This window comes from Melanotaenia boesemani, chromosome 9 (assembly GCF_017639745.1).
Source record: "Melanotaenia boesemani isolate fMelBoe1 chromosome 9, fMelBoe1.pri, whole genome shotgun sequence".
Taxonomy (NCBI): Eukaryota; Metazoa; Chordata; class Actinopteri; order Atheriniformes; family Melanotaeniidae; genus Melanotaenia; species Melanotaenia boesemani.
Genome location: NC_055690.1, coordinates 22,009,286 through 22,024,337, shown reverse-complemented (window position 1 = coordinate 22,024,337; position 15,052 = coordinate 22,009,286). Strand labels below are relative to the sequence as shown.

The following is a 15,052-nucleotide window of genomic DNA, read 5'->3' as shown; positions in this document are numbered from 1 at the left end:
CAAGTGTTGAAAAGCAAAGATAGTTGTATAATTGGATTAATTTTATAGTTTACCACATATAATGTAAGAAAGTCAGTGACAATAGATTAAAAACATAAATCCCCATTTTTGTGATTCAAAGTCTGTGAAGCTCACCAGCAGTGATTCATTCTCTTCATCCCTTCTGCGTCAAAGATGCGACCCACAGTTATTCTTGGAGAATGTCAGCTACCATTTGGCTGTTTTTCACCATCACTGAGCCCACCCTCTGTCAGTCAATACAATTACCAATATACTAAGAAGAGAAGCTTAGTACCTCCTTTATTATCCCCTTTAATATAGGATAGAGGGAAACACTTATGAAAGGGACAAAACTCATTTTTTATGGGACTATTGGGATTGATGGATGAAGCGAAGAACAGTTCAACCAACAGTGGGAGGTGGGAGGGAGAAGCATCCAAGCCATTCATCCAATCATGGATGCACAGCTAAGCTGATAAATCACCAGTCTGTGATCACACACATAATCTGCATACCAGAAATGAACATTCCTGGACCTAGGGTTGCACACATAGCCCAATAAACCAACAGGACATATCATATAACCTCTGTGTGAAAATGTGACAAGATTCCATTAGATTTAATTTTTTACTATTCAACAGTTGTTTTTTTTTAGCATACTGTACCATACACTGCACACTGAAACCAGCATTTATAGATGAAGGATAAGGAGGGCACCACTACTGAAAAAAAACACCATATCAACAGCAAAACATGTTGGAGATCATATAACTTTGTGAAGCTGTTGTGTTGTCTCTGGTATTGAAAGCATAGAGTATTTCAATTAGTATTCTTACATATGCAGCCACATAAAAGGAAAAAGATATCCATTATAAACTTGACCAAAGTAAATTAAAACTCTTTTGAAGTCTATCATTGAAGAAAAAAAAACTCCTGCAAAGTTTGAGAGTTTGAACATTTATAAGCAATAAATAAGCAACTAAGAAAATACCAGCAGTCAGGTGCAAGCTGCTTTCTACATGGCAATATTTTGATGTTTTTAAATAAAGAATTATATTATACATTTTGTGTTCACTATTAATCTATAGATTTCTTTCTCTTTTTCACTTTTACAGATTCTCTTCAGTGACACTGGACATAAAAAATCCACTTAAGAGTTTAGCATACCAATAATTTTAACCAGTTCTACAATAACTTAAAAACCTAAATGACCCATGGAACTGGGAAATGGGTTAGTGTCATACACTTGACTTCAATAGCTTAGAAGCTTATAAAACTCCCCACCAGTCAGGAAAGAAGAGGCCTTTTTGGATAAAAGGTGAAATGTCTTACAGAACAAGTCCAGCTGCCTCTATTCAGGAATTTATGATTATCATGAATGCAAAGTTAAAGATTCATAGAAACAAACAAGAAGGCATTTTACTCACAAATAAAATCCAAATGACCCTTTTTTAATGCATAGGTTGCCAACCTGGTGGATGTTGTTCACCAAAGTAAGAGTTTGTAATGACATACATTAAACAGGTAGAAGAAGAAAGCTGCTTACAACTGGCAGTTAGTCAGGCTTGCCTCAGTTTGTATGATTAGAATGGCACTTTTTAAGTTAGTGTATAATTTTACCAATGTGAGTGCACTGAACCTACCTTGCAGGCTAAATAATACAGTTCATACCCCAACCTGTAGAAAAATCCAGATGCAGAGTTTCAAAAAAAAAAGAAGAAGAAGAAAAAAAAGGTAAAACACAACAAACAAAAAACCAACAACAAAAAAAAATTGTGCCAAACAACAATTAAGTTACTTAAACATTTTGTGATTGCAAAGATAAAAAGAACAAGACATACACTAAGAAAAAGATTCACCTGCCCTTGGGTTAGAACTCCCCGAACAAAACCTTAATTTGAACTATAGCGTCTAACATGTAAAATGACTAAATGACTAAAAAGTTGTGACATACACAACTTACATATTAAAACCAAGCAGTAACATTCGCACCATAAAGTAAAACCCATTATATGATGAGCACAAAATTATCTTTGTATTTTATTACAATATTAGAATTTATACATGTTGTCCTCTTTATTATTGTCATCTAGAAATTCATTACATAATGTAGAATAACAAGTCAGATTTAAGACAAAACAAAATTAAAAAAAAGATGAATTACCTGACATTTGGAGAGAAGCTCAAGGAATGTTCTTTTTAAACACAATCTAAAAAAAAACATGGAAAAACTGGAGCAAATCATAACCTCGCTGGCTTTGATCATGACTCTTAATCCACGACTCTTAGAGATCAATCCATAATTTTGAACAGTTAAGTTATCAATGGTAGTAAAGGTTAAGTGGTTAAGCGGAAAATAAGTGACAATAACCAACCAACCTAAAGCATGCAAAATATGAATACACTGTCCTTTGAAGCAACCCTGCTCCTGGAAACTCAGTTTATGCAAATCTAGGGTCTTGTCTTAAGTTCCAGGCCTACATCACAACAACTCTACAGTGGGGAATGACCCTAATTGTATAGGACATTTTTTGTCATTTTATGTATGCTAATATGACTATTACTAAGCAATTCCTATGCGAGTTAACACTGGCAGAACCTCTAACATCCATAAAGTCAGGCATCGGAGGTGACAATTAAACATGCAGACACTTGTAAAACAAAATATACATAACGATAACAATAACCTCAGTGGAAAGGAAGTGTACACCCATATAATCCATATTAAATCAAGCAGTGTGGCAGTGTGATGACACAAAACCAGGAACACATAAAAAATGAACAGTTTATAAGTGTGATAAAGAAAATTAAATTAGGACAACATACATATGTGTAGACGTACAAAGAAAATAAAAATAAACACACCAGAAAAGTGTGCTTCAAATTTTAGCAGGACACCAGTACTTTGATGTAAACCTCAACCGTACAGCAACCCTGTGATCATGTGGCTAAATTATAGTTCAGATATGTGACTTAGATTCAAGCAAATAGCAGAGGGCAGAAGACCAGGTGTTCTGCAGCACTGGAGCCGTTAATGTCAGAAGTTCTGGAGAGAATAAAGGGAGTCGATGCAAACGTCACAACATCTTACCACCTCCTCACCAAGTCCACGCAAAACATGCTCTTGATGAGGCTGAGCAGTGATTGGGTGGACATCCTGGGAATGTCAATGTTCGAGACTGGAATAAAGGTTTCCTGGCTGTTTTATGTACACAGTGTGACCAGGATCCTGGGTTAATAGCCGTCTTTTTGAGTGATCAAGTGATCTTGAATCCTTTGCAGCATCTCCTGCATTCTCCGTAACTGCAAGGAGAGACGAGGGAGATATTAGTGACACAATTTGTTGCAACATTAACTTCAACTCAACAGCAGAGTAAAATCTGGTCATGTCAACTGGCTTAGCGGCTCTCATTAGGGCTAATTATTTACACATGACTGCACAGACAAGTAATCAATAACACTGGGAGATCATGTGTTCTGCTTTGATCACGTGACCTGTGCTGAACAGCTGGTAGGAATCTAAGATAAACTTACATACCTTACTAACAGCTAGCTGCCTAACTCTCCTTTAAATTCGGATTGTTTTTCATAGCATCAGATTTATGCTAGCAAAGCTCAATAACAAACACTTGCAGCTGCAGTAATGTAATTCCTTTATGTAGTAAAAACTGTGGAGTCATTGCAGCATTTGTGCACATAATCTTAATTCCATATGCAATCTTATTTTTTTTAAAACATGGAAAATAAAAAAAAAAACAAATGAGGAAAAATAATCTCTTTATTTAATTAAATGAAATGATTTATAGGATAAAGTGGGGAAGAAAGAGGGACTCAGAAACACATTGCTGTTGACACATTATCAGTTGTATATGATGGTATTGTCTTAAATTTGTTCTGTTTGACAATCTCTCAACAAAATTAACATAATGAACGAGAAGTTCTACTTTTGCTCAGTCAGGCTTCACTGAAAGAAAATTTTAAACAATCACATCATCAGGCATTAGGCTCACATCTGCAGGTACAATATTAGGGATTTATGATAACAGCAATAATAATATACCATCTAAAATATTTATTCTAATTATGTTTGTGCAGTTAATCCAACCAGTAGATTTATACTGTGTGAATAATGAAAATGCATTTTGACACCTGGCCTTTCAATCCTTAGCTGGTCCATTTCATATACATGGAGCACTGGTAGTGCAGCAGAAATATGCTGGACTGATCTGATACTAAATTAAATCAGAAATCAAATTGTGAATAAAAAATCAATCAATTAGGAAATCAAACCTAAATGTTAATGGTGAACTTGCAATAGAAAATTATTATTTTAGGGTGACATGATCTGTAGATGATGCTACAATTACTGTCATGTGACAAAGAAGGGGTTCATTCTTTCTTAATTTTAAGGTTTTATGTATCAGAACATGAGATAAGGTTCCTAACGTGTCTTACATTTAAGGCAAATATAACTTAGATTAACATGACATATTAAATAAAATCTGTTTGCATGTACATGCATTACACTTATTCATACTCATACTTTTGTTTCAGCAATATCAAAGTTTCCCATTCATAGGTTGTAATAAGTGTGCAGCGCATTGTAGGGGTGTAGATAATAATGTTGTGAGACCTTAAGAGAACTGTGTGTAAAGTAATCAGCAACCAATAAAGCAACTTTGTAAAGAAGAGTGGGCCAAATTTCCTCCACAGTGATGTGATTAACAGCATCATACTGATATTGATTACTTCAAGTTATTGCTGCTAAAGGTGTTTCTACAAGCTAGTGAATGATGAGGTGTACTTGAATTTTCACATATTGCCTCTGTATATTGGCTTAGTTTTTATTAAATAAATAGGGACTCTGTAAAAGATCATTATGTAATAATATGAAAAACCTTAAAAAATTAAATAAAGTTTTCTTTCTTTTTCATGTGACAGCATACTCTAAGCATTTGCCTGCTTCTGGTGTCAGTGTGGCTTGAAACTGATGATGTCTGAAACTTAGAAGTGTTAAAATTATTTCTAACTTGCTGTTCAAGGAGTCAAAATACAAGTTTATTATATGAATACACCATGTCATGTTTTTGAGTTAAAAAAAGGTGTGATTTCACTGCACTTCAAGAAAAAACAATTTGTGGGATGAAGACATTCAGAGGGCTGCATCAGCTTTTTGATCTGAGTGTGCATTTTGGCTGGGCTGAGATTCTAAGTGCTCGTGCTGCTCAGAGTTGTGGTGAAACTCGTGCTCTTGGTCGTGATGCGACTCCAGTTCACGGTCAGCGTTTTGTACCTCCTCGTCTTTCTCTCGAATGAGCTTTTCTGTCTCGCTCTCCGTCACTCCAGGCACCATGGGGATGGGGAAGTCTGTGCCACTCTCCCTGGTTAGTTTACTGCAGAAATGTAAGTTGAACAGAAAGTTTTTATCCACAACTATTCCGAGCTCATTTAAACAGCAATAACTCATTTCAACAGACAAAACAAGAAAGTGAGATATAGAAAAGCATGTAAAGAAACTTAATGTTATTGCTGCTTGTGTGATCATACTTGCGGTTGCGCTCTTTAACAACCATGCGGGTCATGCTCTGGATACACTGAGCTCTGTAGTTCTCGTAGTGAGTCTCCCGGGTCACGTCTTTGAGGTCCTGCATGTGTGTGCGAACGAGCATGTTCCTCAGCTTCACAAAATCACAGTGCGCCGAGTTCTCCACTGCAACCCAAACAGAGAGTTCAGCATACAGGCCATACAGGCTGATATGAGCTCAACTGCAAAAATGATCAATGATCATAAGTGAGTTGTCAGGTTATGTTTGTAGATCAATACAAAATGTATGCAGCATGCTACATTTAACCTTAAATGAGCTTTTTCTTTCCCTTCCACTCTGTTACCATAAATCCCTTTCACTGGTGAACTACCTTCTACGATGCCCCAGGGGTAGAGACGGCCTCGCACTCGCTTCCCTTTAGCCTCCACCACTGTGTTGCTGCCAATGACAGCAAAAGGAATGCTTTCCTTAAAGGCAGAACAGAAAGGATTATAAAATTAAAGTGATGTTTCAAAAGCATCTGGTATGACAGGGTGTAGATAGGTCTGGACTTAATATTGAACCAGTGGAGTAGTAAATGCTGCAGTGTTTACACTTGGTGGGTTTCTTTCAATCTTCCCTCTTCAGTCTTTATCCTTTTTAACATCTTTCTTATTTTACCTTATCACATGTATTACTTCAGTTCTTCTGTTTCTCAGCTATTATGTGGGATGACCCAAAGACAGAGGAAGAGAGAAATATACTGGTACACTGATGTATGCTCCATCCTTGCTGCCAGTTTATGATGCAAGACGGGTGGACAAAGGCAGAGTCATCAAGACTGTCGAGGGTGCAAGGTCATATATATATATATATATATATATATATCACTACACTTAGTAGTTGGATTAATGGATTAAATGTTGTATTTTTTTAAGAAAAAATTTAAAAAAACTGATTTAACCATAAATTGTATCTTCATTCTTTAAGCAGGCAATAATCCACTGCATAGTAAAGGCCTTTGTAAAAGTTTGGAACCTATGGACATAACATTTACATTTTCTCTGGACAGCTGGAGGATCTCTTGCTCACCTTCAGCTCGAGATCTTGCTGCTTAAATTCCTCATCCTCATCAGAGTCACAGTCAGGAAACTGATATATCTTGATGCCGTACTGCTCGATTTCTTCTCTGATCTGCAGGAACAGATTGATAGGAGAAATATAATTTGATTACAGTTACTGTGGTAAAACACATGTAACATGTAGTATACTGATTGCCTTGCCTTGATTTTCTTTTTTTTGACCTCACTAGGAGTGAGTGTGTCTGCTTTGGCCAAGATCGGGACGATGTTAACCTTCTCATGCAGAGCCTTCATAAATTCCACATCTAAAGGCCGGAGGCTGAAAAAGGTGAAAAAAAATCTCTCAATAAAGACAAAAGAACATAATACATTATGCAACTGTAAAAATGAACATGAAAAGTATTTTTACACAAGTTAAATAATGTGTTTGTCATTTGAAATATCACTGTTACAGTTTGAATATTAGCCAGTGAGCTATTTTATAACATGCTGGCAAGACGTGAATTTGTTTTAATTGAAGATATATCAGTTGTACAATAATGAACATTTTTAGCCACAACGCTAGAGGGAGAGTTTTTTTTCTATTACGGTGACCTGATGATGTGCTATCTGATGAGTAATGATGGAACTTAACCAATAGAGGGTGCAGTTTCTCTATTTTTGTCAAACTCAAAAGCTACTGCAGCATACCTTTAGTTTTCTGGTGGATGTGTTCCATGATGAGCACAGCCATGTGAAACAGTGCATGTGCACAAATGTATTTAAAAGTACCACATCAGCACTCAGCACAAACAAGTGATTAGTGTGAAAGCATTGCAGCAGATGTAAATTCACCTAAAGGCAGCTGAAAACTGTTTTAACTCGAAGCAAGAGCTGCTGCATTAACAATTCATGGTGCTGAGTGCACTGCAAGCACATAATGTTAAATTAGATCTCAATGAAGAATTTCTGTTAGTGAGAAAAATACTGTGAATGAACATGAGTAAGATGAATAAATTAATCTGTTTTTTAAAGGAAAGTGATGGTAATTGTAAAAAAAAAAGCCTCTCCTTGTTTTCTGGTAATGACACTAATGCTGCTGCAGACATCACATACTGCAGCAGAAAGGGGTTCATATCTTGATCTCTTTGGAAAAAAAGAGAGCAGGCAGGGAAACTAAACTCTGAAAGGAGAAATGCAGCTTTATCATACCCATGACCAAAGGGTGAAATGAAATAGAGGCAGCAGTGTACGCGGTTGTCCTGGATGTTCTTGCGGTTGAGGCCACTCTCATCCCTGAAATACTGCTCAAACTGCTGGTCGATGTAATCAGCCACTGACTTCCAGCTAGAGCAGAAACACAAAGGGGTGCTCAGTCTCTGGGGTGATGCAGAGTCCTCATGACTTTTAAACTAAGCTGAGCTAAAATGAAGTTACAGAATCTGTCTGTGAATATTCAGTTTCATTTGCTCTGAGGTTAATTTCCTCATTAAACTGTTTAACATGTACCATTCAGTGTTGTTTACAGCATCCCCAAATCCAGGAGTGTCTACGATGGTGAGCTTTAGTTTGACGCCTTTCTCCTCAATATCCACTGTGTGTTTGGTGATTTCCACAGTTTGTGTGATTCTCTCTAGGGAAAGACAGAAACAGGTCTTATCTTTAAATACATGACACCAAAAAACCGAATAGACCAAAACGAAATGAGGTGGTTTCCTCACCTTCAGCATTGAGAAGTTTCCTATCTTTGTATAAATCTGTGAGAAACAGGCTGTTGACCAGGGTGGACTTTCCCAGGCCAGACTCACCTTCAAACAAAGAACAACGAAGACAAAAACAGAGAGACTTAAGACCTTGTGATTAGCAGTCTCCTCAAAGTAAAGGGTGGGCTTAGGATCAAATGTCTTCTAATGTGCAAACTGAGATTTACCTGCCACCATGAGAGTAAAGTCAAATCCTTTCTTAACTGATTTGCGGTGTACCTGGTTTGGCAGTGTTGCAAAACCCACATATTCCTTGTCCTGGTCCTAAAAGTAAAGAGAGAGGGAAAAAGTTCATCTGGGTGATGCATTTTACTGCAGATATATATGGCGTTAAGAGTTTGACACTCCAGATATCTTCAAAATCCCCCTATGGATTTTGCCCCACAAGAAAATCAACACGCAACAACGACAAAAAAAAAAACCGACAAAAACCAAAAAAACCTCCCACAGTGATTTCCAACTCATAAGAATGAATCAGTCTAAGAAACATGGTAGAGCACACAGTATTAAAAACAGAACAATATTTGTTTATCCTTTCTGGGTTCCTTCACCTCTTTTTATTACCTCATTATTGTCGTATGGGTCAAAAAGAGCCCAGGGGCTTCTCGGCCTGGGTGGACTAATAGGGGAGGGCAAATCAAACTCCACACTTCTGCTTTGTGGCAAGCTGGGGTCTGAACCTGAATCTGATTGGGCCCTGCCCGCCACAGGGGGCCGCAGATAAGATGGGGTATGGGGGCGATCTTGGCCCTCTGCCTCCCTGTCTGCATCACAAACTTCATGGCCGTGATGGTGGTGGTGGTGGTGACCTTGCCCTCCATGATGCTGAGGGTCTTGCATTACATTCTCCATCTCTGAGTCATCTGATTGGCTTGAATGCTAGAGAGATATCACGGGCAGAGGGGATGGATGAGGTGGTGGAGAGGGTGAGGAGGAAAGTGACAAATAGAGGGGAGGGAAAATACAAGTAGAGTGCCAGTGTCGAAGGGGAGATGTAGAGATTCGGAGGACACGAGTTAAGAAATGATTAAAATAGTGATAGTGATGGCTATGAATTTTTTAAATAGACACTTAAATATGCTGATTTTAGTGAAGAAAATTCTCTCAACCACTTTTAAGCAACCATGTAGCAGAACAAAATCCGCTAAACAGGTTATAAATAACTGTAGATGAGCCTTTAACCACACTACGAGGAGGCTACGTGCAAAGGCAAGCTCTGCTGGTAATTACTTTCATCACCATTATTGAACATTGATCATGTTAGATGTGAGCACTAACAAAAATGACATTAAAACCAAATGAGTTGTAATACTTTATAGGTTAGCTCTTTCCTAAAACAGCGGGGTATTTGATGATATTTCCAATTACATGGTTTATAAAGCTTCATAAATGTTCAGGCAAAAAGGCTGTAATTTAAAATTGTTACTGAAGAGCAATCACTGTAAAAATGTTGGTCAATAGCTCTTTTTTAAAGATAAAAGTGCAGCTTTTCTTGTAATAGGATCCACAGCTCAAGAGTACACTGTTGTGTATATTATGGACTCCAGTTACCTCAGCTCTCCTAGACTCAGATAAAAGACAAGCTGGATGAATAATGCAGTGCTGCTCAGAAAGCAACAAGGCTATTTAATTTAGTAACAGGCCCATACTGACACTGCATCATGTTATATTTATGTACTATACATTAGATTAGGAGAAAATATTATAATTTTATCTGAACAAAAACACTTTAATGAGGAAGAAGTCAAAGTCAAAATTAACTGATGACTGACGGGATTAAAATTGTGGTTCATGAATTTTTAGGGGTGTTGGTGATACCTGTGCAGCATCATGGTGCCTGCTGTGATTAGGAGATGCAGGGCAGGAGTCTTTCTCATCTGAAGAAGAGGAAGGCTCATGGTCACTGTCCTCCATTGCTACAGGGGCTACACTGCACTCTGCAATCTCCAGAGAGAAGGGTGCACACGTAGAGAGGTTACACAAGAGGGTAATGAGCGGAGGGAATCAGGATGTCGGGATGGGTAGGAAAAGGAGACCGCCAAGTCATTATGTTCGGATGAGACAGAAGAGAATGAAGAAGATGAAGATTAAAATAAAAGATTAAAGAAAGGCAAAACAAAAACGTTCAAATCAACAAAAACAACATACCATTTAGCAAAGAAATGGTATGACTTCAGTGAAGGTGAGACAACTGTTTGGTTTAATAAATAAAAAGAAGAGTACTATATAATTGCATTCTGGTGGTTTCTATAGATTTCCACTGTCGGTCATGAGTTCCTGTAGCATTTCTCCTGTTCAGTTTTTGAACACCACCATGAATTAACCACTCCCAGTGATGTCAGTTACACTGCAATCATATAATGCAAAAAGTCAGTTTGATGAAAACTTCAACATCAAAGCAAAATTCTCTTTGTCCAAACAGGCTAAAAGTATTCTGGTGTCATCTGAAATAATGACTGCTTGGAAAGGTTGCTGCTTTAAAACAAAAGAAGAAGAATTTGGTCCCATTTTAATTAGGATTTCAATTTCCTCACATTTCTTAAAAAATAAGTTTATCGTGTAATTCTAGAAAATATTTAATTTCTATGAAGTTTCTGAACACTCATGACCAACAGATTTAATTGTTCTGGGAAAGCAGCTGCTGGGAAATTGACCTTTCCTGTTCTACAACCAAATCACTGAGATCAATATTTAATATGGAGGGTTCTGTGACCTACATGAAACCACTGAAATGGTCAATCCCACCACTCTGAAATGCACATAACTGCAATAAACAATCTTTTACTTTTTACATAAATATGATGAAAAGCAACAAGTACTAAAACCAAAGCTGCTTCCAGCAACATTAGATGCCATTTCTTGTTAAAATCACAACCCATGCTGATACAGAATGAAATTAAAGTTAATCCTCAGAAAATTGGATTAAGCAGTTGCATTCACCCCTCCTGCGTGCAGAGCCTCATTTCCCATCTAGTGCCTCACCTGTTGTACCTTTTAGAGCGTGAAGCCTCTTCTTTTCACTTCAGTGTTAACTGCTCTGCACATCAACACCAGCAGACAGCAGAGACTAGCGACCACAGCATTTATACCACTCATCCCAGAGGACACAGTGTCCTTTAGCTCCACTGGGCCACTCAGTGCCCCCAGGAAGGGATCAGCAGCATCGACGAGACTCATGTCAACCTTCAAAGGCTACACACCAAGCCACACATGGTGTACGCCCTTAAAAAAATTAGTCTACTAACAGTTAAAGTATGACAACTGTTTATCATGCATGATCCAATGTAAACAAAAAGCGATTTAGATCCATGACAATGATTCTTGATAATGGCAGCCATATCATACCAGCTGAAGTGAGAGAATCATAAAAAATACAATCAAATTTTTCAGAATATAAGATAACTAACAGGATAACTGACAAATCATCCAGTCAAAATATACATCATATGGAAATATTGTTGGTTAATTAGCCATTGCAAGAGAAATAAAATAACAAAAATATAAAGTAAAACTAAAATCTGTAATAACTATATCATAAGACAAACTAGGTGAACTCATGAAGTCTCCATATAGCTTAACACAGCTGCTGGTAAAGCAAATGACTTCACTAACCAAACTAAAAAAGAACTAATCATAAATAATTCACATGCTAATTTGTCTTCAATCAAGGATTGAGGAGTTTTCCTCATTCATAAGCAGATTAATGCAGCAGCTTACTCCAAAATATGAACTAACTACTCCACAGAGTGTATTGTTTTCATCAGACACCAACATGGTGTCTACAACTAGACAGCAGTCATGACCTGCTCAGACGATCGAACCTTCCTGAAGAGTATGTTTGTACTTTTTTTTGCTTTTTACTTTCTTACAGTAGCATGAACATGACCCTCCCTTTAGAGCTTTTCTAAGCCACTCACTATCAGGTTGCACTACCTTTAAAGCCCAGCGATGAGCAAAGCAGATTCACTTTCCTCCAAGTACTCTAAAGCAGCTTTGTATGGCAGTGATGGAAGTCAGAAACTGAAGTGATAACACTGTTCTGCTTATTTTCTCTTCCACTCAGTCTGCCAGACTGATGGCCAGTGATGTTCTTCATATTAATAATATGTAAGTTTTTTGAGAAAGCCTTTTAACTTTTTTCATTTCAGACACAAGAAACACATTACCACTGTCATGGCCTCCATATTTAATCAGCTTGAGTCAGCAGGAAGAAAAAGAAGAAGGATAACACGGATAAAATGGACAGATAGTAATCCATCTCAAAGCGAATTTATTTAGTATCTTTGTAAATAATTCTTCTCATCCCTTTTATTGAAATAGAAATATAGAAATATTGTTAAATATTATTAACACAGAAAACATTTGATCACATTTTATGACATTTCTATTTTCCACATGCAAATATTTCCACTCTTTCAGATCCTAATAATAGACACAAGAGTCTCTGCAGTCCTTCAGTACAACTTGATCTTTTTCTGTAATCTAATCCCACTTAACTGCATTTTTTAAAAAATCCTACTGAAGTCCATCTTTTCAAAGATCCAAATGGAAGTCTGACTCAAAAACCCGGACGCAGAATAAAAAAAATAAACAGGAAAACCTGTCCTCCCTGAAAACCTCTTTTCTCTTTAGCCAGCTTGACCAGTTTAAAAAGAATGCCCACTTCCAGAGCCGAATAAATAGAAAACTAAAGTCAGGATGTTGTGCATTAAGCTGATCAATCAATATACTTATGAAATACACGACTGACTGGGGAAAATATAGATCATTCCAGCACTGGTGAACAACACAAACACAGCTTGCCTGAAGCATTCTCCATTGAAGAAGAAAAAAAAATTAAAGAAGCAAAAACAGAAAATAGTAAAAGAGAGTCAACAAGTTAAAGATTTAGACCTCAAACAGCTTCAACTGTGTAAGAGTTACAGAAATGTCCCCTCCATTTATATTTCTGGACTAACAGCGGATGATGTGGAAACAATCTTCTATAACTAAAATAAAACCCATAGGGCTCTGACAATAATTTCACCCATTTGCAATAAGCTAAAACACAGAGACTCCTATGGGAAAGTATCTCTGCTGAGACTTGCACCAATTAAGATTTCTATAACTGGCTGAGGGTTGGTTCAGCTTGAGCTGCCTTTACTGTTGGTGGTGCCATGCAGAGTTTAACAAAGATAAAACTGAATGCGTTAACTTCAGTTTTATCTGGACTGTGGAAAACACACCTGGAAATGCCTCTGCAGCACAACAACACTTAAAACTACTTTTTGACAAATAAGCCTTTATATGCAGCAAGTCAGCTCAAGTCCATTTGGCTTTAAATACTTCCTCACATTACACAAAAATGCTTTAAAGACTTTCTAACATAACTTAAAACATTCATCAATACTTTCTACATAGCCAGATAAACGAGACAGGGGAAATTAAACAATGGTATGTGGACAGAAACATTAAGTTTTTGGCACTAAAACATCGTACTTCAACAGTGGCTTGTTTGGCATTTCCTGCTATACTGATAAAAATGCACTTATGATGTATTGAAGCCTCAAAAAGCTCCCTGCAGAACTATTTAATTTGCTTATGAGGACACGTTGGCCTGGAATGTTCTGTTTGTCAGATGAAATGAGTAAAGTGGAGCAAAAGCAACAATTTGTCTGCAGTATTGTTTGTTATATATACAGTCCAGACCAAAGAATTTAATCATTTTGATTAAATTTAATAAGCAGTCTTGGAGTAATAGGCTGCTGCACAGCTACTGAGAAAGATATTTCTCTTTGTAGTCAAAGGTTATCAAGGAAAGCACTGTATGAAAAATATCAAGTCCAAAATCCTCAAGGATATACATACAGCTGCAGAGAAACAATGGAAGGATATGAAACCCAGCTGGAGATAAACAAGTTGCGTGGCTGAAAATGCTGCTTTGTTACTGTTGGATGGTGGCAGCTGTGCTGATGGATGATGATTTGTTGCATTCAATACAGCTCTCAGGGGATAGCCCTCTTCAAATGCTCTGTGTACAACACGGTAAATGCAATCAAAAGTTGCCATAAGTCATAAAGAAACTATACAGCCTGTTGTTATTGACCTTCTATGATGAAAGCATATTTTAGCTTGAGAGGAAATGCAATCGACAGAGTCATTTATAACCCAACTACAATAATTACCTACTAGAGTTTTGCTGTTATTCACAGAATGCTTAATAATTTTTGCTTTGCAATTACACCCTGTTGGCAGCAACACTTACAAGACTGTCTGCTAGTGTTCATATGAACAGTGATGTAATGCTCCCGTTGACATTTTTCATTTGCTGTAAATGAATAAAAATGTGACTTTTTGACGGCATTTACACAAGAAACAGAACTCTTGTGTGTATTCCTCTTTAAAATGTGAATGCCAGTACGGTCTCCCCTTGTGATGGGGCCAATAGCAGGTGGTGAAATGAGCCATGTGCACTCTGTGTGAATGCTGTGGTTGTTTGGATAGTTATAGCAGCGCTCTGTGTGAAGTTGGCTCAGTACAAAGAGATGCAGAGATACAAAATTAATCCCTCCCTAAATCAATCTCACAGCCACAGAGCTCATGCAAATGTTTATATGGCCACAACTTTGTATATTCAGAGCAAAAGAAATCATAATTAAGCCTCAGTTTTTCCCTTAGTGTGCAACTTACTGTAAGTCATGGTAGGAAAACTGACAGCAGTACC

At 37.3% G+C, this 15,052-nt stretch overlaps 1 protein-coding gene across 3 annotated transcripts in view; it reads right to left on the bottom strand.

Moving 5' to 3' along the window:
• Window positions 1–604: 604 nt before the first annotated feature.
• The window catches only part of sept4b (septin 4b), a 51,375-nt gene continuing 36,927 nt past the window's right edge, over window positions 605–15,052 (bottom strand). For 2 of the 3 annotated variants that reach the window (XM_041994524.1, XM_041994525.1), the window contains 10 exons: window positions 8,517–8,613; window positions 8,308–8,394; window positions 8,096–8,219; window positions 7,799–7,933; window positions 6,809–6,926; window positions 6,618–6,719; window positions 5,917–6,013; window positions 5,548–5,710; window positions 5,294–5,393; window positions 605–3,303 (listed from right to left, as the gene is read on the bottom strand). In XM_041994524.1, the coding sequence (XP_041850458.1) occupies window positions 3,235–3,303; window positions 5,294–5,393; window positions 5,548–5,710; window positions 5,917–6,013; window positions 6,618–6,719; window positions 6,809–6,926; window positions 7,799–7,933; window positions 8,096–8,219; window positions 8,308–8,394; window positions 8,517–8,613 (1,092 nt within the window). In that variant the 3' untranslated portion in view covers window positions 605–3,234. Of the gene's footprint in view, window positions 3,304–5,293; window positions 5,394–5,547; window positions 5,711–5,916; window positions 6,014–6,617; window positions 6,720–6,808; window positions 6,927–7,798; window positions 7,934–8,095; window positions 8,220–8,307; window positions 8,395–8,516; window positions 8,614–8,913; window positions 9,229–10,167; window positions 10,417–15,052 lie in introns of those variants that run through there. The other variant, XM_041994523.1, reaches the window with a different exon arrangement.